At 41.6% G+C, this 25,062-nt stretch overlaps 2 protein-coding genes across 4 annotated transcripts in view; one reads left to right on the forward strand and one right to left on the reverse strand.

Annotated features, from left to right (window-relative positions):
• Positions 1-1,309: 1,309 nt before the first annotated feature.
• LOC119732929 (ubiquitin-60S ribosomal protein L40) lies at positions 1,310-10,765 on the reverse strand. 3 transcript variants are annotated; one of them, XM_038206509.1, is made up of 5 exons: positions 10,753-10,765; positions 9,294-9,411; positions 6,299-6,385; positions 2,766-2,868; positions 1,310-1,782 (listed from the first exon to the last, which is right to left on the reverse strand). In XM_038206509.1, the coding sequence occupies exons 2-5, from the start codon at positions 9,394-9,396 to the stop codon at positions 1,689-1,691; spliced, it is 387 nt and encodes a 128-aa protein (XP_038062437.1). In that variant the 5' UTR covers positions 9,397-9,411; positions 10,753-10,765; the 3' UTR covers positions 1,310-1,688. The 3 variants fall into 3 exon arrangements, with proteins under 3 accessions (XP_038062437.1, XP_038062435.1, XP_038062436.1); XM_038206507.1 differs by lacking the exon at positions 10,753-10,765 and adding an exon at positions 10,209-10,262; XM_038206508.1 differs by lacking the exon at positions 10,753-10,765 and adding an exon at positions 10,206-10,230.
• A 131-nt stretch (positions 10,766-10,896) lies between these two features.
• LOC119733067 (multiple epidermal growth factor-like domains protein 8) overlaps positions 10,897-25,062 on the forward strand; it is a 58,992-nt gene continuing 44,826 nt past the window's right edge. The window contains exons 1-8 of the mRNA XM_038206648.1: positions 10,897-11,016; positions 12,957-13,155; positions 15,740-15,903; positions 17,943-18,164; positions 19,470-19,650; positions 20,661-20,755; positions 21,781-22,003; positions 23,408-23,597. Coding sequence (XP_038062576.1) covers positions 12,972-13,155; positions 15,740-15,903; positions 17,943-18,164; positions 19,470-19,650; positions 20,661-20,755; positions 21,781-22,003; positions 23,408-23,597 — 1,259 coding nt within the window. The 5' untranslated portion in view covers positions 10,897-11,016; positions 12,957-12,971. The remainder of the gene's footprint in view (positions 11,017-12,956; positions 13,156-15,739; positions 15,904-17,942; positions 18,165-19,469; positions 19,651-20,660; positions 20,756-21,780; positions 22,004-23,407; positions 23,598-25,062) is intronic.

Genomic DNA, 25,062 nt, shown 5'->3' on the forward strand with positions numbered 1-25,062 from the left:
CTTCAGTCGCTTCGCGGTTTTGCCGCTTTGTCTCAGTGATGCCAGCAAGTTAAGCCACGATGGCCTTGGCGAAAGGCTCAGAAACACAGTGATACACATGTACAGTCGAACCCTGATAACAGCACTGTTTATCCTGACAATGTCAGGTCCCAAGTCTTTGTTTTCTATTACTGATAACACAAGGTACCTGTTATCACAAGGTAATTAGTAAAGTCCCAAGGACTTTGTTATAAAGGTGCTCGACTGAATATTCTTACAAACTCTTGAAAGCATGACATGTCCTTGGTGGGGGGACACGAACGTTTTTAAGGCTGGTGGTATTGAACAGTGACTGCTGTCCAAGGGCGGATCCAGGGGGGGCCAAAGGGGGCCATGGCCCCCCCCCCCCAAAACGAAACCAATTTTTTTTTTTTTTATGTGACATCGCAATAAAGGCAGGCAATGAGTACACCACCATCTTTTCCTCAAAAAAACATTGGTTAAAGTGGTCAGAAATTGCCTCAGATCGCACCACAGAGCATCTAGAATCCAAAAATTTTTCGGGGCCCTTAAGCGGGCCCCGAACCCCACGCCGTATTTTTTTTGACCCACATTTTTGGGGGACCAAATTTTTTTTGGCCCCCCCGAAAATTGTGTTCTGGATCCGCCCTTGCTGCTGTCTGCTGCCAAAAAGATACTTTCAGATGCAGCATACTGCATGACGTTGAAAATACTTAATATTTGCCAATAACCATGTCATTCAGTGTTCCACGTTACCAGTTTTCGGGTGTGTAATCAGGCATGCCACATTTCCTCGGATCAGCTGATTTCCTCTTTTTTTACTTTTTTATGTGTGCCATTGAAATAGAAAAACGCTGTACAAAGTCTGGGAAAAGTTTGAATTGTTGAAAAAATTTGAATTTGAATTTCCCAGTTGCATGCCCGTGTAATGCACCAACTGAAACTGCAAAATTGCAATTTTGCAACCTGTAGATTTGATAAGAGCACTGTTAATACAACATCCTGCTTATAACACGAAAATGTTATGTCCAAAGTCTTCTTTTTTTTCCTTTGTTTTTTATTACCGATTATACAATTAAAGGTAATTTGTTAAGTCTGGAGAACCTTGTTATAAAGGTGTTCAATCCGATGTCATGATGATGGTATCACTAACACTAGGTTCACACTCAATGTGAATAACTCAATACACATCAATCAAATTGAATGAAATTCATCATGGATAAGTGTAATCTAACAGTGTAAACACTTTCTTTTGTTTTCTCAAAACCAGCAGACAGACCCAAAAGAAACAGTACAAGATACTCAGCAGTTTGTTTATTCCACGCCTTTGAATTTATTTACCAGTCTGTTAAACATGTATTTCACAATCCATACCTCAAGTTTGAGGTTACAGTTAACCTTTTGAAGTTACAGTTAACCTTTTGAGGTTACAGGTAACCTTTTGAGGTTACAGTTAACCTTTGAGGTTACTGTTAGCCTTTTTCATGTTCCAACTAGCCATGACAAAAAAATGATTTCATTAAAAAAACTATGTCATCTGGCTTTCATGATGATTTTGTTTTTGAGTACATGTGCATTGAAGCATATTCTAAAGTTGTAGGAAACATTGAGATTAGCTGCGTTGAAGTTGTGACAATGAAACGTGAGGGTCTGTGCTCCGGTGTCCGAGAAAGAGGTCGACGAGCAGCTTACTTCAGCTTCTTCTTGGGGCGGAGGTTGTTGGAGTGGCCACATTTCTTCTTGCGACAGTTGGTGGCGCGGGGGTGCAGGCGAGCGTAGCACCTGATTAAGGGGATGAGAAGGTAAGAGGCTTACATGTATTTGGTTGAACTCCTTTTTAAGCTCTGGCAGGAGCATGTCACTTGGTGGTCAGCCTGTGATGTTATTTTATTGTAAAGTTGCGGCGCTTTATTGTGCAACTTTTTACCGGCGCTTTCGAATGTCTTTCGAATGTCTGTCCAGAAAATTGACAGAAAGTATGATCTTCCATATGTGCCACTGGTGTCGCATTTTCCGGTGTCACATTTTTAAGCTCTGGCAGGGATTGTTTGATCCATTTCATGCAAGACTTCTTGCACCATGACCAGAGCTGATTGTGCACTCGCACTTGTTTTTCAGCAAGCTGTGATCTCTCTAGCGAATGCCCCATACACCATACACTAAGTTATGTGTGTTTTTGAACAGCTTACTCCCAGTGTTTGCAATATGGCACAAATTTATGAACATTCTATACATACAGTACTGCATGCTGCAATTCAAAATTGCATTTGACCGAATATTCAGACATTCGAAAGCGCCAGTAAAAAGTTGCACAATAAGGCGCCGCAACTTTACAATAAAATAACATCACAGTCGCGTGCGTATGTGCATAGTTTGTTTTTTGTTTTTTTGAAAATTTAAACCGGAAAAAGCCATTCAAATATATGGTTGGCAATGACTTAATATATTCGGGGCAGACCTAGTTGTATTATCACTGCTGTACATTGTGCTTTAAAAAGCGGAAAATACGTATGTGTGTGTTCATGAGTTGCTCGTGCAAATTAGGCTGCTACGGTTGATCACTCGAAAAGCGGGTGACTTGCCTGCAAAGTGGCCAACGGACGAAGAAGCTGCCTCCCCTAAGCGAGGCAAATCCTCATGATGCTCTATAATGGACAAGTTTCCTCAGTGATAGTGAGTCGTCATAAACAGTGACCGAGGTTTAAAAAGTGAACCGTTATCTAGTTGCCTTGTCTTGATTTGAACACAAAATCCGGAGGACTTACTTGCGGCAGATCATCTTATCGCAGTTGTACTTGCTTGCCAGGATCTTCAAGCTGGGCTCAATGATCCCACCTCGCAGACGCAACACAAGATGGAGGGTCGATTCTAAAACAGGAAATACAAATTGTTTATTCCTGTTTCTGGAATGGTGCTTGCCCAAAAAGTGGTGCAATAATAATAATAACTAGACATATGTTTGTGGACAAACATAGGGCTGTTTCGGTAGCTTTTTGTGACATGTGACATGTGTTCCATCAACGAAGGATGTGTAGTTCTGTTTATAATAAATGGTGGCATATAAATGTAATATGTGATTCCATTCGCATAGGGCTTTGGATTATGACGTCACATGTCACGTGATGACGTCATGATGACATCACATAAAGTTTCATCTATTACTTTAATATTATGGTAAAGAACAACTTAGCCAGAGCAAACATCGTTGAAAGCAAGTTCGCGTCTTTCACCAAATTTAAATTACAAAGCCCTTCCGGTTTCAACCAGAAGAAAGGGTCACGTGATTTATTTGCACATATTTAAAAAATGAAGACCCTCGATAATTCTATCAATTCCCGCAAAAATCATGTTCAGGTCTCGACCACCTATTTTTTTTCTACCTATAACACATCCCGGTCTAGCCACATACCAAGTTTCAACCCAATCAGACTTACAGTTCTGTAGATATAGGACTTCATAATATGCACGTAAATTTTCAAAAATCAATAAAAAAAATTAGGTGATGACGTCATCATGACGTCATAGTCTTGGCATAATTTTTGTATGAGGGTCTTCCTTGGCTGTAACATTGATGACGATTCTAGATCGCCAAGTTATAGAAATGGTGGCTTGAAAACGTGTACAAAGTCAATGGGCTAACACGTGTACAAAGTTAACGGGCTAAAAACAAAATCCCACTGCAGAAACATTGCACCTTTAAATTTGTAATATGCCTTTGAACTGAAACATTTTTCATGAAATATTACTTGATATTCTGACCCTTAGGAATATGTTCAATTGAATGACAGCGCGAAAAAAATATGATTTCTCTTTCCTTCTGATAGTAATTCTCGTTCATAGTAATTCTCGTAGTTCAGAACTACTCAGTAAGATATCAGTGTTGTATAGGAAAAGACTTGTGGAAAATCCCACTGCAGAAAAACTGCACCTTTAAATACGTAACATAGGGCTTTTCGGCATTATGATTTTTTATTATACGTCCCTGACTATGCGCATGCACGAACATAAAATCTGTCAAAGTTAGCCGAAAATCGGCTAAAACGGTCACTGTGATATGATGTGGACAGGATTTGACCTCGGCAACACGTGCTCTGCAGGCTGACTGACATTACATGTACGATGTACATGTACAGTATGTGCGTAACGTACTGTACGTGTATGTACATATAGACGTTCTGTGCATGTTTTAGAGCAGATGTATTGTCAACCTGGAGTTTTAAGCGTGCGCAGGGCATGTCCGAGTTCGCTTATTGCCTTGAAGCTTTGAAATGTGTTAGACCTACCCTTAAATCGACAATTAAAGTAAAAACTAACATAAAAACTGCCATGGCTGATTTTTCAGGAATTTTCAAATGAAAAAGGGTCTTTTTATTATAACTTCCGGTCTGATGACGTCATTCGCCTAAAACTTTGCACACGTCTTAAGTGGGTCAAGGTCATCATATACACCAATATTTAGGCGATTCCGACAAACTTCGCCACAGACATCTATTCAAAATACATTTTTGCAAATTTTCAACCTGTCGCTAGATGGCGCTCGAAGATTGCATGACGTCATTGGTAGATGATTTGAAGAATACTTTCAGCCAAGAGACTAACACCCTTAAAAGCAAGTTCATATCTATTACCATTTTCAAATAATAAGCCACTTCCGGTTTTGGCCTTTTTCGACCGGAAGCAAGGGTCACGTGATTTCACGCACACTGAATGAAATAAAGACCTTAACCTACTCTACCACTTGCCGGTAACAGAATGCTGCGGACGCGTACGGTTGATTTCTTATGCATTTTTAAATATTAAAAGTGTCACAATTTAATTGCCTATAAATACACACCGGATGACGTCATCATGACGTCATCATTACACAATGTTGTTTGAATTAGGGTCTTTGCTTGGACAAAGATTGGTGCAAATGAATTACTCGCAAAGAGTCAAAAATGCCCTTTGAAAATCGACAATTTTTTTTCGATTTCTGTGTACAAAGTCTATGGGAAAAATTAAATATTCAAAATTCTATAATAAATTAGTCGATGACGTCACGATGACGTCAATGTTCGGCACACAACTTCAGATGCTGGTCTAAGTGTGTGCCAAGTATAAAGTCAATCGGATTGATTTTAGTGCCCAAAGTGCCGGTGACAAAAAAAACGTGTACAAATGCTATGGGCAAAATGACTGAAAAAGAAAAAAAAAAAAAAAGAAAAAAAAAAAAATCTTAACGAAAACAAAGGCTGTTTCGGCAAAAGTGCCGAAACAGCCAATAATTTGGGAGGCTAATCATCCTTACTCGCAGCTGGTATGCTGAATTGCGAAGGACGCGGCTACAACGTGGTCGGGCCGCTGGCACGTAAAGGCGCCTATGGCTGCCGGCCACATCGACCCATATATGACCACGGAGCACAGCCTGAGATCGAAAGTGTTTGATTTTTCCGGAGGGAGGAAAACCGGAGGGCCCGGAGAAAAACCCTCGTGAAACAGGAGAGAACCAACGCACAACTCTACTCACACGCGATCCGCGGCCAGGATTGCAACCGTGGTCACCTTGGTGAGAGGCGAGCGCTTTACACACAAGGCTCCCATGCCACCCGTTTGACGCGTTTTTTATCCCCCTACTTTTTTTCCTTCAAATGTCGGCTGATATTGCAGAGTTCGCTTCGATCCCCTTAAAACTCTCCTACATGTAGTCTTTTGAACTTTTAAACCCTTCAGATGTTGCCCATAGAGTTAGCACCCACACTCTAAAATCCTTGAGGTAATCTTCTTGGGAGTATGGATAACAATACCGAAGTCTTACCGGAGTCTTATATAGCACACGCATCTACCTAAAATTAGGTACTCAAGGCACTGGTAATTCTGTCTATGTTCTTAAAGACAGGTTAGTGAAGTTTATGAGAAATAAGAGACCATTATGTAGCACCTTTGTTAAGGGTTTACAAGCTGCAGCGGCGCATATTGCTGCCACTTTCAGAAACACCGGGGCAAACCCCTTCTCTTGGCAGTAAGTGTTACTGGGTTCTTTAACGTGCATTACACAACACACGGGACCTACGGCTTTACATGTACGTCCCATCCAAAGAATGAAGCGATAATGGTAAAGTGCCTTGCTTAAGAGCACAAGGACCACGTTCCCGTCAGGATTCGAACCCATATACCACGGCACAAAAGTCAAACACTGTTACCATTGGACCACAGCCCCAACAAACACTACAAAACCCTCCGGGTTATTGGTAATCCGGAGGTCGCAAGTTTAAATCGTGCTCTAACCAATTTCTTTATAATCAAGATACTACTCCGATACCTTTTTGGATGTTGTAGTCTGACAGTGTGCGTCCATCCTCGAGCTGCTTGCCGGCAAAGATCAACCTCTGCTGGTCCGGAGGAATACCTGCAATCATAAGACCGGCTCCATATCATTGGCAAATCGGTATGGAGGGATCCCTGGATTTAAAGGTATAGCCCATCATTTGTAACTTGGGCATTTTGTTCGTTTGAAGCAACAAACGTACTAAAAATCTGAAGAAGGGTGCTAAACAACTAACCTGATGACGTTTCAGCTCAACTTCAGCTATATATTCCGAGAAAAACAGCATTCTACATGTAGGACCCGATTTCATATCAAAAGTTGCTGAATCATGTTTTGAATTGGCCCTGAATTCAGCGTCCCCGACACGTTCTCACTGAGCCGATTGCAGCTACGCGATGTCGTCGCGCACCGATCCGACGAAATATAGCAACCGCACGCGCGTGTGCATAGTGCCAATGCTTGCATGCGCTTCGTCGAATAAAAAAAACAACTACTAACAGAAATTTCCTACGGTGCATCTTAAGACGCACCGTTGGAAAGGCCTTCTTTCCTTGATTTCTTCAAAATGACAGCTTCCCCAAAAATTTCACAGGGAGTTTAGTTCCCTCACTATCTTTCAACCAAGCACGGTTTTCAACAATAATTACGTCAGTTACTTTTTGTATAGCTGCAAATGATGGACTATAGCTTTAAAGCTGCCTGAGTCACAATTACATCACAAGTGAATCACAAGTCAATCTAGAGACCATTAACCCTAACCGCCCTGAATCCTCCAAAATCCTTTTTGCAAATTGGAGGAATTTGCAGGATTGAGGTTACATGGCCAAAGTGCGTTGCTGATTTCAGAGTACGCACTGTGTCAAGGTCTTGGGCCGGACCTTGTGTTGTTAATGCTCAGCCGTGCATAAATTTAGTCATTGATTATACTTAACATCCTCCGCACTGCTTCAGGATGTCACTGCCTCTGCCTCAGCCTATTGACAGACATAGCCGGAGGATTTTGCAGGATTCAGGCAGTGGTCATCCCTCCACGAACCATATTCAAGAAATAGTGGAGGAATTTGCAGGATTGAGGCTACATGTATATGCTATTTTTTCATGAGGCCAATTGGAGGATTTTGCAGGATTGAGGCTTCATCCTAGCAAAAAGGCCTAGGGAGTTAGGGATATTACTATATTTTCATTAGACTAGAACACATGTTAAGTTTGTAAAAAGTCATGGCATGATCTCGTGCGTGATATCCCACAGGGAGTGTGCCATGACTTGGAACATATGCGTTAAGTACGGTGTGAAACACTTCTATCGTTGGTACTCATGCTTTCACCATGTTTCCACACATGAGTGGGAGCAGTGAACTAGCAGACGATCATTCTGTTTCGAGCACGCGACATGCATGTGAGTTGACGTACGATTGTCATGTTTGTTGTGTTTACCGCTGTTTGTTTTCGTGATTTTAACATCAAAATCCAAAGAATCCTAGACGGAGGTATAACAAAACAATTGTTGACTGCTGTGACGTGGGATATGACGTCTTGAACACCCTCGGGGCACATACATGTAGATGCGCCCCTCGGGTGTACAAAACGACATATCCCACAAAACATCAGTCAACAATTGTTAAATATTCAAAAGTTGTTCAGCTGTCTTAATGAGACGAAAAATGTCTGTTATTAATTCCTGTAACAACATTATTTATTCCTGTGAGGTTTTGTGACCTGACTTTGACTTGGTCCTACTCCTAGAACTATGTGGAGCCTCATAGATTAAGAACCCCGCAAAATTGTTTTCAGCACAAAACACTAATTAAGTACAAAAACATCCATCAAAATGCAGAAATTTCCCACAGAACCGCTGCACAGTTTGCCCCCAAACTCCGTACTAAACCTCATGACATACTCACAAAATATGCACAGAACAAACATCACTGGATTTTGTCGGTTTTTTGGCTAAAATGATGAAAAATATGCCCTTTCCACACTGATGCAACCTGACACTTGAAACGTGCACGCATATGATCGAGCGATGATTTTCGGTTCGCTCAGAGAGCGCCGCGGGGGGAAGGTACAAGCACTTGTACGTAACGCATGCGCATACTATCATTTCGCTTGTACCGTACCCCCCGCAGCGCGCTCCGAGCGAACCGAAAATCATCGCTCGATCATATGTGCGCACGCTTCAAGGCTCCACGACGTGGAGCCTCATAGTTCTAGGAGTAATTTGGTCCTACGTGTGGATGACATGAAGAAGATGAAATTGACATCTGATGGACTTGTAATCAATCACAAGTACCTCCATTTCTGCTCTGCACCCGATTTCACGAAGCGCTGCGACGCGTCGCAACTCGAGTTACGACGTGTAACACATCGCAACTCGCGACGCGTCGTATCTTCCATTTCACGAAAGTTGCGATGTGTTGAATGCGTCGTAAGTTCCTTGACAACGGCTTAAAACACGTCGCAAGTTAAGACGAAGTTAAGTCTAGTGGTCGTCGCAAAATAAGAAGAGTCATTTCTTAGCCAGTTTTATGCCATAAAAATTACATTAACGAGATTATAATACCGAGGCAATGTGTGTAAAGTTGTAAATTGAAAATTCATTGAATAATTATGAACTAGACCGGAATATTAGAGTTGCAATTTCAAAGTAGCTACACAGTCCACTGAGAGCTTGTTTTCCTTCAAAATTGCATCGCACGACCGCCATTTTGTTTTACGTTTTAACAAATTTCAAGCTGAGATCCGACGACTCTTTGTTGAAAATCAGACGACTATTTACTGTACGCCGACTAAATACATAAAACAGTCACCGAGCTGTGCTATAAATACACATACGACGCGTCGCACTTACGACGTGTTTCGTGAAATGGATCGCAGGAGGCGTCGCAGCTGCGACGCATCGTAGGGATACGACGCGTCGCAGCGCTGCGATGCATCGTAAGTTACGAAGAGTTTGATGAAATCGGGTGCTGGTTTCATGAGCCATACTCACCTTCTTTGTCCTGTATCTTGGCCTTGACATTCTCGATGGTGTCGGAGGGCTCTACCTCCAACGTAATGGTCTTGCCCGTCAGGGTCTTCACAAAGATCTGCATGCTGATTGGTGGATTCTGAAAAGGGGAGGGGCATAAAGTTCAGCACACTCTGAATGAGTCTGGTTCATCTGGAATTCGACATTTAGAATGTCAAATTCCTGATGAGCATCGGAGCTGGAGTTTCTCAAGCTACATTTTTTGCAGTGACCTGCAATGCAGTGCTATGAGAAGAAAAAAGTGGCATGAAGTAGCAACATCTGTTCCTAGTTATCTCCAAGGAAAGAATGTTGCAACCTGACGCCACTTCAGCGGTAGTGTACAAAGTAGGAAAAAAAGTATTTTCTAACTAAATTGGAAATGTTTCTCAGTCCCAGATTCATGTCTTATCATCAGTTTTGCAATGGCTAGCCTTCAATGAGATGATATATGTAGAAAAAGCAGCGTCACCTTGCAACATTCTTTCCTGTCTTTATTATTTATCAATCATAGTTTTTTTTTAAAGGGAAAAGTCCATTAACATTAGATTTAAGCCTATGGTTCCGTAATCATGGTACTGATAGGTTTATAGCAGTTGGAAATCGCAGCACGGCTGCCGAAATTAACAATAAATAGCCACTGCGATTATAAAAAAAAAACACACGTCACATCATGCGAAATTCACATCATGCACATTGAACATGTTGAAACTTGAAGAGCGACAGATTTTAATTTTGTCTTTTTGACTTTATTCTTCTCCATATCAACCAAATTTACAGTTATTATAGTACTTTGGAATATGGTCGATTAAACTCTTGGATTAAGTCTCCTAAAAATCATGAACATATTTGCAAAATAACTGATTTTATATCTCGCATCGACAGAAACGGCACTACCTTCGAATATTCCAAGCAGAAAAGGACGACCTCACATGGCAACTGGTAGCCCGAACGTTTATTTCGAACGCGAGTTGCGTGCAACCATTTAAGGTTACCAGCTAAACTTTCACAACGTGCAACCGAAAGGACGCCCTCTATTGGTTAAATTTCGGTTGATTTTATTGCAAAACGTTTTAGAATGGGGAAGTTTTGGGCACTAAAAGTAGTAAAGTACAGTCTCCATAAAACACATAAACATCTTTAAGCTGAGATCTTTAATTATTTACTGGAGTAGGAATCAAACAATTTTATTCCTTTTACATTCAGTCATTCATATCTCGAAAAACATTAAAATTAAACAGCTAGCTAGCTGTATTGTGTCGTCGATCGATGACAGAACTGAAAAGTTCGAGTCAGTAAATAATCTGTGAAAGTTATTATGCTTTCACATGTTGCTGGGGAAAGGAGGATCTTTGTCTCCTTATGTATACATTTTAACCATGAATTATTTTATTAAAGTAACTGAATTAACTAATTTTATAAAAATTATTGTGCTCTTTACTTTTAATATTCGTGATAGTAACTTACAACAACAGAGGGCGCCCTATGCAATCGATTATGCAAATGTTGGGGTCAACAATCTAGCGACGACGAGAAATCCAGGGATTTTTTTGAGAACAAGGCACCGAAAACTGGTGAAATTAGAGCGCCGGTTTCTTCCAATTTGCCAAACAAACGGGCGAAATGATGGACTTTCTGGAAAGAGGAACAACTCATTTATAAATTACAGTGGGATTTGTGGAGTATTCGTTCGTAATTGTTGAAGGTAGGAGGATATTTTTTATTAGAAAATCGACGAAAAATTTATTGTTCATGTTGCTTCAGCTGATTCAAAATGGCGTCAATGTAATGTTACAACTAATTTAGGTAAAAAACGGGAATTCCCATAACTGTTCCAATACTTACATCATGCTTCGAATAATCTGAGCCATGTTATAGGGTTATTTGTCAAAGAGAAACTGAAATATAAATACAGACGTTTTACTTTCATGACTTTGTAAAATTTTCTTATCAAGTTGATCATCATCATTCATCTGGTTATCCTTACTTAGGACACCTATTTTTTACTAATTTTGTTGGCTGCAGGCTGCGGGAAAAATTCCATACTTGATCGTCAATTTATCTGCCGCCAAACATATTAATATTCATCTCACCTTTTGATTTCAACCAAGAGGAATCCAGGAAGCTGTGTTAATAAGGTGAAAAAAAATAGACAAAATGTGTTTTTAGAGCACATTTTGGATGCACACATCGTGCAGAACTAAGTTGAACAGCCAGTCAACCATGTCAACAGCAACGCATGACGTCGACAACCATGACGTCGCATGAGCCGGCCAATGATAGTGCAATACGTCATTATGAATATTTATTTTCTCATGAATATTTAGTTTATTTCAATGGCTACTTCAAATACGTCCAAGGATTCATCATGGCAACAGCAATCGTGCGCGGCCTAGCGGTTAAGAGACTCGTGTGTCAAGCAAGAGTCCGTGGTTCGAATCTCGATGAAGTAAGTGACTGATTAATAAATAGAAGTAAAGGAAAGGAGAGGGTGAGAGTAGAGGAGGGAAAGTGGAGGAATAACCATAAAGGACGTAGCTTTTGGCGCTTGAAAATTAATTGAAAAAAGTGGCGATCGAGTATGAAATTTTTTCCCAGGCTGCATATACCATGTATATATTGCGCATGTACATGTACATGTATATATTGCGTCAAGAAGGGTCAACTTGCTTAAGCAACTGCCAATGGTCGCCAACTCAGTTTCAACAAATATTGTATAGTCTATAGACTTTCATTAAATTCTGAACATCAAAAGTAGCTTTATAATACTAGTAATTTTATAACTTGCCTACAGCTTTGTTTTAATGTATTATTAACAATAACATATTGTTTTATAGTTATAGGCCGTACAAGCCCTATGCACTTTTTTCGTTTTTAACCAATAAAATGTTTATAAAAAAAATCTGTTTGCAAAAACAAACACCTTGAACAAGATATACGTAGAAGCAATGTTTTTGCAAGGAATTCCCCCGTGCAGTAATGGTACACACCACCCTAGCCCCATAAATGTGGCCTATTTACTGGACTGCCTCCGTAAACATAGGCCACACATCCACATGTACAAAAACGTGTCGACTTTGCCAAATTTTGATTTTCACATTAAGGCTTACTTTGTAGGTTTTTTTTGCTTTAGAAGCATTCTCACCCTCTATATAGGCTAATCAGAAAGTGCTACCTTTTTCAGATGTCTAATTTTTGTGAAATTTCATGTTGAAATTTTGATACGCAAACGTGTGCAAATGTATCTGGAAATTTCACGAAAAATGGACATCTGGAAAAGGCAGCACTTTCTGATTAGCCTATATAGAGGGTGAAAATGCTTCTAAAAGCAAAAAAAACCTACAAAGTAAGCCTAAATGTGAAAATTTGGCAAAGTCGACACGTTTTTGTACATGTGGATGTGTGGCCTATGTTTACGGAGGCAGTCCAGTAAATAGGCCACATTTATGGGGCTAACACCACCCATGAGTAGTACATTTGTATAGATCTCGGCTTCACTTGAACAAGATGACAGCCAATACTAAATTGACAAACTCGTATGGTAAGCAGCAGGGAAGAGGGGAAGTTCCTTGTCAACAAAAGTCACTGATGGTTACATGGGTAAGGAAAGCGTAAATTCAATATTTATTTGAAATTTTCTTTCAGAACACAAATATAATCATGGATTGTGCGTGCTCTACCCTGGTGCTTTCGGTGTTTCTGTTTATATGCGGATGTGGTCGCTTAGCAACGTCTGCGGGCTGCTCTGGCCTCCGGAGGGCGCTCTTGACAGACCTGGAAGGAACGGTCACGGACGGAGTAGGGTTTTACGAAGAAAATGTCCACTGCGAGTGGCTTATAGAAGGTACACATAATTTTCTGGTCAACTGTTAGTTTCTGACATCATATTAATTAACCCTAACTCCGTAGTGTCTTTTACTAGAAACTGGACCAATTCCATCAAAATCCATCAATCACTGTGCGTCCAACACGAAACTGTACATGACATAATGGAATCCACCGTTGACACACTGGTTGACATTCATGGACTTGCTACACATGGCTTTTATCACAACAGCAGTACAGGAAGCTAGGCAAAATCAATCGGATACCTCTAGCACTGCTTCAGGCCATTAGGCCCAAGTCCATCATGCTCCATCAATATTTAGTCATGCCAGGCTTTCGGGACCAGGTCCCCAAATCCACCAAAATTTGGGAATGGATTTTGATGGAGTTGGGGTGGTTAGGGTTAACTCTTTTGCTACGGAATTAAATTTACCTTTTTTGTCCCAACTGGACGTAATTAAAAGCTGAAAATCCGCCAAGCGTCGATGTGGGCGCCACCATCTTTAAATGTATCTCCGTAAACAAACTGCTCACAATAACCTGCAGCGCACCCCGGCCAGACGGAGAGCCGCTGGCAGCGGCCTGAACTAGGGTCAGAGGTTATACGATATAAATTATGTAGATATGGCCCACGTCATGGGGATACCCTGTTTATTCATAGCGACGCAACCGAGCCGCTGCCAGCGGCTCTCCGTACGACCTGTACAATTAGTATGTGCCGCTGTCAGCGGCTCCCCGTAGCGAAAGAGTTAAAGGATTGAAAAGATTTTTAATTTGTGTAAAAGTATCTTGACTCTTGGGCAGAGATCGGGCGGTCTGTTCTTGTCAAGGGTATATATTGTTTTTGACGGATAGGTGGCATGTGGTCATGTTCCGAGTGCAGTGTTCCTGGGTCATGTTCTGGCCCTTTGAGCCCGAGTACAATACATGTATACCCGTGTCAAGAACAAACCGCCTGAACTCGGCCCTAGATATATCTTGTGCTCTGTTCGCAAACACGAGAGGGCGCTATTTGGGGAGTCAGGTTGGCGTAGTGCTATTTTCCTCGCCTTCCACCACTGTGACCCGGGTTCGAATGCCCCCTGGCCAAACATGCGGAGTTGGTTTTCAGTCCCTGCCTGAATCCGTGGGTTTTCCCCTGAATATTCTTCTTGGGTTTTCCTCCCACCTCTAAAACTGAAATTTCTTCTCATTGTCTCCTCTCCACGGGTTTCTTTGGGCTTGCAAGCTGCAGTGCCTAGGGGACTTTTGAGGAATCGTAGGTTTTATTTAATACCAAAAATAAATATGAAAATAACAAGAAAACTTGGAAAGATCACATTCACACAAATGCAGACATTATATATGGATTTCGTTTTTCTTAGACTCTTGACATGTGGTACCGGTATTTAGTATTAACCCTAACCGCCCTGAATCCTTCAAAATCCTCTCGCCAAAGTGGAGGAATTTGGAGGATTGAGGTTACATGGCAAAAGTGCGTTACTGATTTCGTAGGATGCACTTTGTCAAGGTCTTGGGCCGGACCTTGTGGTGTTTTTGCACAGCCATGCATAAATATAGGCCTGGATTATGCTTGAAATCCTCCATACTGCTCCAGGATGTCACTGGCCAAGCCTCAACATATTGACAGTCACTTCCGCAGGATTTTGCAGGATTCAGGCAGTGGTCACCCCCTCTATGGACCATATTCAAGAAATAAGGAATTTGCAGGATTGAGGCTATATGCTAACTTTCCATGAGGCCAATTTGAGAATTTTGCAGGATTGAGGCTACATCCTAGCAAAAAGGCCAAGGGAGTTAGGGTTAACAAACTGAAAAAACACTCAATCTCAGCAAACATGGGTGAAGATGCACCTTTGATTAAACCTACCATTTGGCCTTCTTGCTAGGATGTTGCCTCAATCCTGCAAAATCCTCCAATTGGCCTCATGGAAAAATAGCGTATAGCCTCAATCCTGCTAATTCCTCCATTATTTCTTGAATATGGTCCGTGGAGGGGTGACTGCTTCAATCCTGCAAAATCCTCCGGCAAACACTGTCAATATGTTGGGGCTTGGCCAGTGACATCCTGGAGCAGTGCGGATGATTTTAAGTATAACATAGGCCTAAATGCACGGCTGAGCAAAAATAAAACAAGGTCTGGCCCAAGACCTTGACAAAGTGCATCCTACAGAATCAGTAACGCATTTTTGCAATGAAACCTCAAGCCTCCAAATTCCTCCGCTTTGGCAAAGAGGATTTTGAAGGATTCAGGGCGGTTAGGGTTAATGTATTTCAGGGAGTCAGGTTGGCGTAGCGGTACTTTCCTCGCCTTCCACCGCTGTGACCTGGGTTCGAATCCCGCCTGGGCCAAGATGTGGATTGGGTTTTTAGTCCCTGCCTGATTCCGTGGGTTTTCCCCAGAATATTCTTCTGGGCTTTTCCTCCCACCTCTAAAACTGTAATTTCTTCTCATTGTCTTCTCTCTACAGGTTTCTTCAGGCTTGCAAGCTACAGTGCCTAGGGCGCTTTTGAAGAATCCTTGGTTTCATTACCAGAAATGATTAATAATAATAATAATAATTCTATTTATTTTATACCTTTTTGAATATTTTACTTTTCAGCTCCGGATCCTAACATGACCATCACTTTGACATTCAAGGAGTTTGAGACAGAGTGTACCTATGACTTCCTGACGGTCTACGACGGCGACTCATTCACAAGTACCGTCCTGGGCACATTCAGCGGCAACTTGGTACCGGGGCCAGTGCAAGCCAAAAGTGGCAAAGTGAGTCCTTAAAAAATATCATGGAACATTCACATTTGTGCTGGCAATGACAGGCTTTACTTACCAACCGTTCGTCGGCACAATTGCTGAATTCCCCGCCACTCGATCTGTCCACCTCGTAGCCGGCTACGAGGTCATGGTTGGTTGACCTCAATAAACATTCTCAGCCCTACATGTACTATGCGTCATGCTCCATTGCACTCCCCTTCGTAACCGCGTAGCCGCCAACAGGGTAGACTTTGGTTTGGCCTTAGAATTTTTTCAGCAACTCCCATTCCTTTTGTGTTGCTTCGTTCTCAAGCATATTCAAGGGGACTCCCACTTCGTATCTGCGTAGCCGCCAACCAGCCCCCCCACCAGCCACTCCGAGTCAACTAACAAATTAGGCCATCAGCCTCGGTCCAAAATTTTGGCCACCGGTATCAAATGAGGGGAATAATCGTCATAGCGATTTTTGGCGAGGTACACACCTCCAGAGTTGGAAAATATGTGATAGCATTGCAGCGGTGGCAGCTTTTAAGGAGTTATCACCCTTTTTTCAAATTGTCCATCAAAATGCGTGTTTACCACTCTAGGGGCAGTATACCTTGCGCATGCGCACTATCATCATTTATGCCCTGATCTGATACCGACCAAACCCCCAGGCTGATGGCCTAAACGTGATGCGATCAAGCTACATGAGTCGTTTGTCGGGAATTTTCATTTGGAGATACAGGCCAAAATAGGGCCACTTCATCACACCACTTCATCACATCTCTTGGTGTTCCGACTTTTATCATTTTTGAACTAAAGATGGTATCAGCATGCGGTTTTCACAGCAGTTATGCTGAGATTGTGCTCTTTTCAAATCTGTAATAAAACCTTTTTTGACCGGGGTCGACAAACGACTCATTTAGCTTGATCGCATCACAAATGTGACGTCATTTCAAGCAGAAAGCCTCGGCTGTTGATTGGTCAATTGGCTGCTATGTTTTTGTAATACAAGAACGGGTTTATACCCGTTAAGACCTGACAAAAGGTGCCCACTGAATGGTCAGAATCTGGAGCTCACGATGCAGTCTTGTTTTGCATAATTAATCACAATATCTGTACGCATATCATGGATGCATGATGTACTGCACTGAGCTCTATTCCATCATCAGACCGTCGCGTCAGTGCAACAAGGTCGTATCTCCTAAAATGGCATGAACGACGCAAAACGCAAGTTTTAGAATGTCAAAAGGTTGTATCTCGCTTAAAATAACCCGGATATACACGCAAAGTCAATGGACGTCAAGATACGACCTTGTTGCACGGAGCGTCTTCGTGCGAGATATGACTTTGTTGCAGAATGGAGTTACGACCTTGTTGCACTGACGCGACGAGACGAAGTTAAATTTTGCATATATGTGTATCCTTTTGCACACTAAATTTCATTCACATAAAATAAGTTTTGTGGTTAATTGTTGGCAAGTTGCAGATATCTGTCCTATGTTACATAAAACATTTGAAAATGTTATAAACTCGAGCCCTGATGTATTGCCCTAATAGGGAATGTACCTAATTGTATAAAAGTTCACCGAATTTTTGAGTGATGTTGATAAGGCCAAAAAAAAAAAAAAAAAAAGTCGGTCTCTGGTCAGCGCGCGCGTCGATTTTAATCGTGCGCGTCATTTTTTTTTTTTTTCAAAAATGTTCCGCGGTAGCTCCAACAGCGCCCTCTGTTTCCGCACCTCCTCAATTTTTTTTACCAAAGAGCACCAAGGAATGGGAAATGGCACCAAGGCAAATGATCGAAAGCACCAAGGCAAGTTATGGAGGACACCAATGTACATGAGGACACCAAAAAAGCAAAATAGTACCTACCTTGTCTGTACAATCCAAGCTTAAAGAAAAAAAAAAAAAAAAGCCGCGTGGCCGCGTCGATTCCTGAACTTTGGTCTGACCAGAGACCAAATTTTTTTTTTGGGCCTAATAGGGAATGTACCTAATTGTATAAAAATTCACCAAATTTGTGAGTGATGTTGATAAGTCTTCTGGTTTGGTTTTGTTTGTTTCAGATGTTAATACACCTATACAGTGATACAAATTACCCGTTAAATGGCACGACAGCGACGTACAAGATACAGAACTGTTCCAATGCCTGTTCGGGGCACGGCGTTTGTCAGAATTATCAGTGTGCGTGCGACTCGGGGTACAAAGGGAGTTCCTGCGAGTGGAGGACTTGCCCGTATGAGTGCGGCCAGTCGAGCAGTCGCGGCAATTGCGACTTCCTGTCACCGGTAAGTCGGTCTTGCTCCAAGAACCGGTTTTTATTTGGAAATTTGTTCTGCCTTAATGCAGCCAATTCCAGTTCCTGGCAGCGTTTTTCTTATCTGTAGCACACATCTTCAATGGATCATGATTACTCAGCTAGTTTGATGTTTATTGATGCGAAAATAATAACAAAGTCACGCATACTGGAGTTTGTATCCTTGTGGAGACATTCCTTTGTTCTTGTGTACTAAAGTTTTCAAGTTTGAAAGTGTAGTTTAAAAATGCTGTTATTTTAACCAGAATTCATTTCCTTGGCTGAAATTTGGACTAGATATCCCTTTTCTAAAACTCTTCCATTTGCGACGGATCAACATAGCTTGGAAATTCCTAGTTTTTGAGTAAAATCCATATCTATTTCGTGAAAACCTTGTGGGGACATATTCATCCATAGAAATTGCCCTGTGGAGACGTATTCAATCTTTTGTTCCCTATTGTACACACATCTCCAGAGGGCATGGTGTATCAGATCACACCATTGCTACCAGTCGGTCATGCATGTACATTAAAGCATTTCAAAGAACGGCTTTCGTCGAGCTGCCACAGTGGCCAAGTTGATAGAGGAATGAACTATGGATCGCAAGATCTGTGGTTTGAAATCCACCTATGTCCATTTTCATTGAATATTTGTTGGTTGGGATAAGTTTAATTGAAGGAAAAACACTACGTGAACCTAAGTGTCGTCCATTGACACAGCATGATAAATATTCATGTTAGGGTGCATGATGTGATCGGTTAAAATACGATGTATGCTGCAAAAAAAAAAACCTCCCTGGCAAGTGCGGTCAATATGCGCGGCAGTAGAGGGCACTTTCAACAAAGATGAATCAAATGCAGTTTTGGGAACATTGGCATTCTAATTAAGGTACATGTAGATATTTTTGTTATGATATCACATGCATTTTTTGTGTGTGTCAAGGGTTTATGAGTTTGTAGTCAATGTCTTGACGATATTTTGACAATGTTGTGAGGAGCCTAATAAAGATTTTCCCAGAGTGCAAAAAAAATTCTATTCTATTGATTTAGAATGGCTATTCACAGTAAATCTTCTCATGTATCTGATGTACACACTGGGATTAAACTCAATGCAGGGTTATCCTATATAATAGCACTGCCCAGTTCTCTTCAGCAGACCACAACCAGGCTGTCGCAAGTGACGGTGGGTCAGTCAGTGAGTCAGGCTGGCCCTCTGGGATCGGGTACACTGCCGAATATTATTAACATCCTATTAAAATTTTGAATAAAATTTGAATAAATTAAAATCACTTTGGCAGGTTCAGCGGTGTGCATGTAGTGCAGGCTACGTGGGCGAGGGTTGCAGTCTGTCTACCAATGACAACACAGGATGGGGCGACACTGTACTGGTGTCTTCTGGGATTGATTCCATCTTCAAGGCGCGGACCGGTCACACGGCCGAGTACCATGAAGGCACAGACAGTCTGTGGGTCTTTGGAGGTATGCTCGTGTGTTTATTATTCATTACCGTCACTTATTTATATTCATGAGCAAATCATCACATGCCTGCCCATTACATGTATCAAGGAAGGACAGTCTCAGGGTCTTTAGTGGATGCTCCTGTATTTATTATTCATTACCATCACTCATGTATATTCATGAGCATATCATTACCACATGCCAGCCAATTATCAAGCAAGGACAGTCTCAGGGTCTTTGGAGGTATTCTCATGTATGTATTATTCATTACCAAGACTCATTTATATTCATGAGCAAATCATTACCACATGCCAGCCAATTATCAAGGGAGGACAGTCTTAAGGTCTTTGGAGGTATGCTCATGTATTTATTATTCATTACCATCACTCATGTATATTCATGAGCAAAACATTACCATGTGCCAGCCAATTATCAAGGAAGGGCAGTCTCTGGGTCTTTGGAGGTATGCTTATGTATTTAATATTCATGAGACCCTAACTTTAAATGGGTAATTCACAATCACATGCCGGCTGGGTGTCATGAAGGCTTGGACGTCTCTGGGTCTTTGGAGGTGTGCTTATGTACTTATTATTCATAACCTAATTCATATTCATGAGCGAGACCGAAACTCTAAATTGTCAATTAACAATCACATGCCAGCTGAGTATCATGAAGGCAGGGACATTCCCTTGGTCTTTGGAGGAATGCAAATGTATTTATTATTCATTACCTCATTCATATTCATGAACAAGAGCAAAATTCAAGAAACAAGAAGGAAATGACATTTCATTATGAATTTGTGAAAAGAAAGATTTTTATCAAATAATTGCTACACTTTACACATTTTTAGAAGTGAAATATTTTGTTCCCAAATTCATTCTGTGGTTGTCATATAACAAAAGTAAGATCAGAAATGAGAACACTCAAAATATAAAAAAAATATTTTTTAAAAAGGCGGTATTGGTACAGTGTAGGCCTACATTTCATTTGGCATCTATTGTATTCCCATAACATTGTTTTCGTGTATGTAGGTTATGACCTGAATGGTGTTCTAGATGATATTGTCAGGTACAACTTCACGTCCAACCAATGGGAGAGGGCAGTGCCTGCCACGGCAACAAGGCCGGTAAGAATTTAAATTAGGTTTCTCAATAAAAAAGCAACGAAATTCTCAAAACGTCGTTAATCACCTTTCACTTGTGATCAGTCTTGTGACTTGATGTATGATATCATTGTGATTGACATGTGATCGACTTGTGATTGACTTGCGATGGACTAGTGATTGACTTGTGATTGACTTGTGATTGACTTGTGATGGACTTGTGATGAACTTGTGAGTGACTTGTGAGTGACTTGAGATTGATTGTTTTTTATCTTGTTATGGACTTGTGAGTGACTAGTAATCTACTTCTAGTTGACTTGTGTTAGACCAGTGACTTACTTGTTGTTGTGATTGACTGGTGATTATAACTAGAGATGTACTTGTGATGAACTAGTAACTTGTGTTTGGCTTGCCATGGACTTGTGATTGACTTGCGATGGACTCTTAATTGACTTGTGATGAACTTGTGATTGACTTGCGATGGACTCTTAATTGACTTGTGATGGACCTGTGATGGACTTGTGATGGGCTTGTGTTTGACTTGTGATGGACGTGTGTCTTTGTTGTGAGTGTCTTAAGATCTACTAGTGATGGACTTGTGATGGACTTTTGGTAGACTTGTGATAGACTAGTGATTGACTTGTGATAGATTTGTGATTTGCTTGTGATGGGCTTGTAATTGACTTGTGATGGGCTTGTAATTGACTTGTGACCAGGTGATTAACTTGTGATTGACTTGCGATGGACTTGTGATTGACTTGCGATTGACTTGCAGTGTACATGTACTTGTGAAGGACTTGTGATGGACTAGTGACTTGTGATTGGCTTGCGATGGACGTGTGGTGGACTTGTGATGGACTAGTGACTTACTTGTGAGTGACTAATGGATGGAACTCTGATGGACTTGTGGTTGACTTGTGATTAACTTATGATAGACATGTGATAGACACGTGATAGACGTGATAGACATGTGATAGACCTGTGACTGACTTGTGACTGACTTGTGATCGATTTGTGATCAATTTGTGATGGTTGCAATTGCCTTTCAGACTGGCCGCTACGCACACTCCATGGTCCTCTACTACGACGACCTCATTGTCTTCGGGGGTATCCTAGCCAACGGCTCACTTACCAATGAGCTGTGGGCGTTTGACATCACGACCCGCGTCTGGACCCTCCTTCCCGTGGGCAGTGACCTGGCTTCGATGCCGCCGGGCCTGGCCGACCACAGTGGCACCATAGTCAACTTCTCCCACCTTTATGTCTTTGGAGGTAAGTTTCTGTTGGCAGTCGCGGTGGGGATCTACTTCAAATTTGGTAAACTAGTGCAGTGCCCGTCTAAAATGTGCATGTTCGGGAAATGCAAATTGCTTTGCCGCTTACAATATAGGTTGCATATTGGCAGAGTTTTTGGAGAACTGCCCGTGCAAGCAACGCACGCGATTCAATGGTGTTGTTTTCACAGGTTGAACGCACACTTACGTCAAAGTTTGTGCCAAGTTTGAAGTTCGACCACCTACAATGGTCGCTCAGTCGACTGCAAAAATAAAGTGCCCGTGTACATACCAAAACATGGTATGCAGTGCTATTCACCCACACTGGACAATGTATCGCCCTACAATGCACGTGCGTGTGCCCATCCTTTTTGCATTGTTTGCGTCATATTGAGCGCGCGCGCTTTAGATTAAACATGACGTAAACAATTGAAAAGAACGGCAGTGCGTGGTGTTATGTTCTAAGCTGTCACGTTTGCCTCCGAAAATACTGTTTTTTGCAGCTTTTTCGAGAACCGCTCATCCAAATCACTTCAAACTTGACACTGCTCATTCTGTTGTCCCGAGCAATACACCCGCCGATTTTCAACTTCATACGGTGCCCGGTTCTAGAGATAATCGACGGACAGACAGACAGACAGACAGAGATTCCTGGAATTATATTAAGATATATCGTCATTTAATCTAATGTTTTTCTACATCTGTGAAACTTAAATTTAAAAAAGGCTGACATGCGTGCACATGCAGTTAATAAGTGTGCATTGTACAGGTGCACATGTTGTTGCCCACAAATGCAGTGGGTGGGGCTAATGTAATAATAATAATTATTATAAATGCGTATTTATAAAGCGCACATATCCACCAATATTGGTGCTCAAGGCACTACATCATTATTACCCTGCTCATTTGGCAAATGAAACATTACATCTCAGCTCCCTGGGGAGTATAAAGCTCGATGCTGCCATTTCGGCGCAAAGCAGCTTAAATCAACCACAATAACCATCTCTGCCCCCACAGGCACTCATTTACTCCTGGGTGGGGGAAGCAATGAGTGACAAAGTGCCTTGCCCAAGGGCACAAGCACCATGACCCCAGGCTGGACTCGAACCCACAACCTGCAGAATTATCGGCAGACCACAAATTCAGTGCTCAAAACCACGAGGCTACGGGGCTCCGCATGTGTCACTCTATTGTATAAAATCTCAAACTTAATTCAGTCTGTGGAATAATTTAGTTTGTCGCATGTCTAAAATGCCGGTATTTACCCATAAGCACCTCTGCTACATTGTATTACATTGTGTTTATTCACTGAAGAATCAATAAAACCACAGAATACTTGGGCGGTTTCAGGCGCTAGAGTGGCCAAAGGGTTACAATGGTGTCACTTGCTTCCTTGTCTCAGGGAGAAGCCAGAACACCAATTTTGTGGACGGCATCTTTAAGTACGACCTGATCCTGAGGTCGCGCTGGGATGTCATTCGGCCCCTGGGTGGTCGCGAGGCCGACGTCAGGGTCAGAGGTCACAGCGCCGTGTACCACATGGACTCCCAGTCGCTCGTTGTCTTTGGGGGTTTCCGACCGTCTTCAACAAGGTACCTAAAATAAGTCTGTACCAAGCAATATGGCTTATCAGGCCAGTAAGCATACACTATGAGAAAAGATTTCCATACTTGGACGCCACTTTTTTCAATCAATTCGTCACCGACACCACGAAGTAACACCCATCTACATATCAGTAAAAACTAGCAATCGGAGAAAACGGCTACTAACGTTGAACGCCTTCTAAAACAACACTTCAAAACGACAGAGTATTTTCGGTTGGGTTTCTCGTTGTGGACACTTGATGAATTGAATTTATTAAATCTGCTGTTTTCCACCCGTTTGTGTATTAAACAAACAAGAAATAAGAGAAAAAAAGATGAGTGTTAGTTTGTGAAACCGAAAAGGCTGCGAAACTGTAAATTTTCGTTTTCACAAAGTAACACTCTTCATTGTATTCAACATGAGGAAAGTGCAACTTCAGGTCAGCGCGCGCGCGCTCACACAACTTATTACAAGAAGAGTGTTACTTCGTGAAAACGTTTTTGCTCACTTATGAGCAGAGTGCGCGCCATGCATTGCAATGGTAAATGGAACTTGAGTGTTACTTCGTGAAAACGAAAATTGTCACTTTTGCCCAAAAGTTGCCGTGGATACTAAGCGTAATTATTAAAGTAAAGCTCTTGAAGCTTTGAAACTTCGTGCAATGGTAGGCCTTGATGAATAATGTTTAAAAATCAAAAAAACTGGAAATCGAAAAAAATATGGTTTAACACGGTAGAGTGTTACTTCGTGGTGTCGGTGACAAAGTTTTAAGCACCAAAAATTTACTTTCTATGGTTCTTTCATCTATTTTCCCTCCTTGACTCGCACTCTCTACCCTCCTCCAATCCTCTTTATTTACCAGTTACCTACTTCACCGGGATTCGAACCCGCAATCTTGTTATTCAATCACACCAGCCTTATCCACTACACTAGTCGAACGATTGTTGCCAGTAAGGGACAATTTGATGTATATAAAGTATGTCTAATGAATGTTTTAGCCTCTGAAGAAGAACTTGCTAAGTTCGCAACGTCAGGCCACATTAATTTTAAGATTTATATATTTCAGGTCCATCCAGTCAGTAAGCAGTTTGCAGCAGTCTTACTTTTTTTCACGAATATTTAATAAACTAAATATTCATGACAGATTGAATATTCATGATGACGTATTGCACTATCAGTGGGTATGGGTAGTGCGTTGTCGATGGCACGTCATGTGCACAATGCAGTTTATTACATAAGGAGTTATGTTGCCAATCGAGGCTTCTGACAGGCCATAGAAAATGGAGGAACTGCAAGAAAGGCCTATATCTGTGGAGACGTGCCTGCGTTTTGTTCTCAGTTTGTTTTCTTTGGACTATGTAATATGTACCCTTAACCCTAACAGAACTCAACCCATCAAACCCCAACAGCATGTTTTGTTGGAATCTGTCAGGATGGGTACAGTACCCCTACACTGACAGTCTTTTACATTGG

The sequence above is a fragment of the Patiria miniata genome, unplaced genomic scaffold (genome assembly GCF_015706575.1).
Source record: "Patiria miniata isolate m_02_andy unplaced genomic scaffold, ASM1570657v1 HiC_scaffold_25, whole genome shotgun sequence".
NCBI lineage: Eukaryota > Metazoa > Echinodermata > Asteroidea > Valvatida > Asterinidae > Patiria > Patiria miniata.

Bases quoted from the DNA above. Each gene is read 5' to 3' on its own strand.
- LOC119732929 (XM_038206509.1), bottom strand. From the start codon at position 9,396: ATGCAGATCTTTGTGAAGACCCTGACGGGCAAGACCATTACGTTGGAG. The intron at 2,869-6,298 runs GTATCGGAGTAG...TTCCTGTTTTAG, and splicing joins AGACTACAACATCCAAAAAG to AATCGACCCTCCATCTTGTG. The intron at 1,783-2,765 runs GTAAGTCCTCCG...CCCCTTAATCAG, and splicing joins GATAAGATGATCTGCCGCAA to GTGCTACGCTCGCCTGCACC.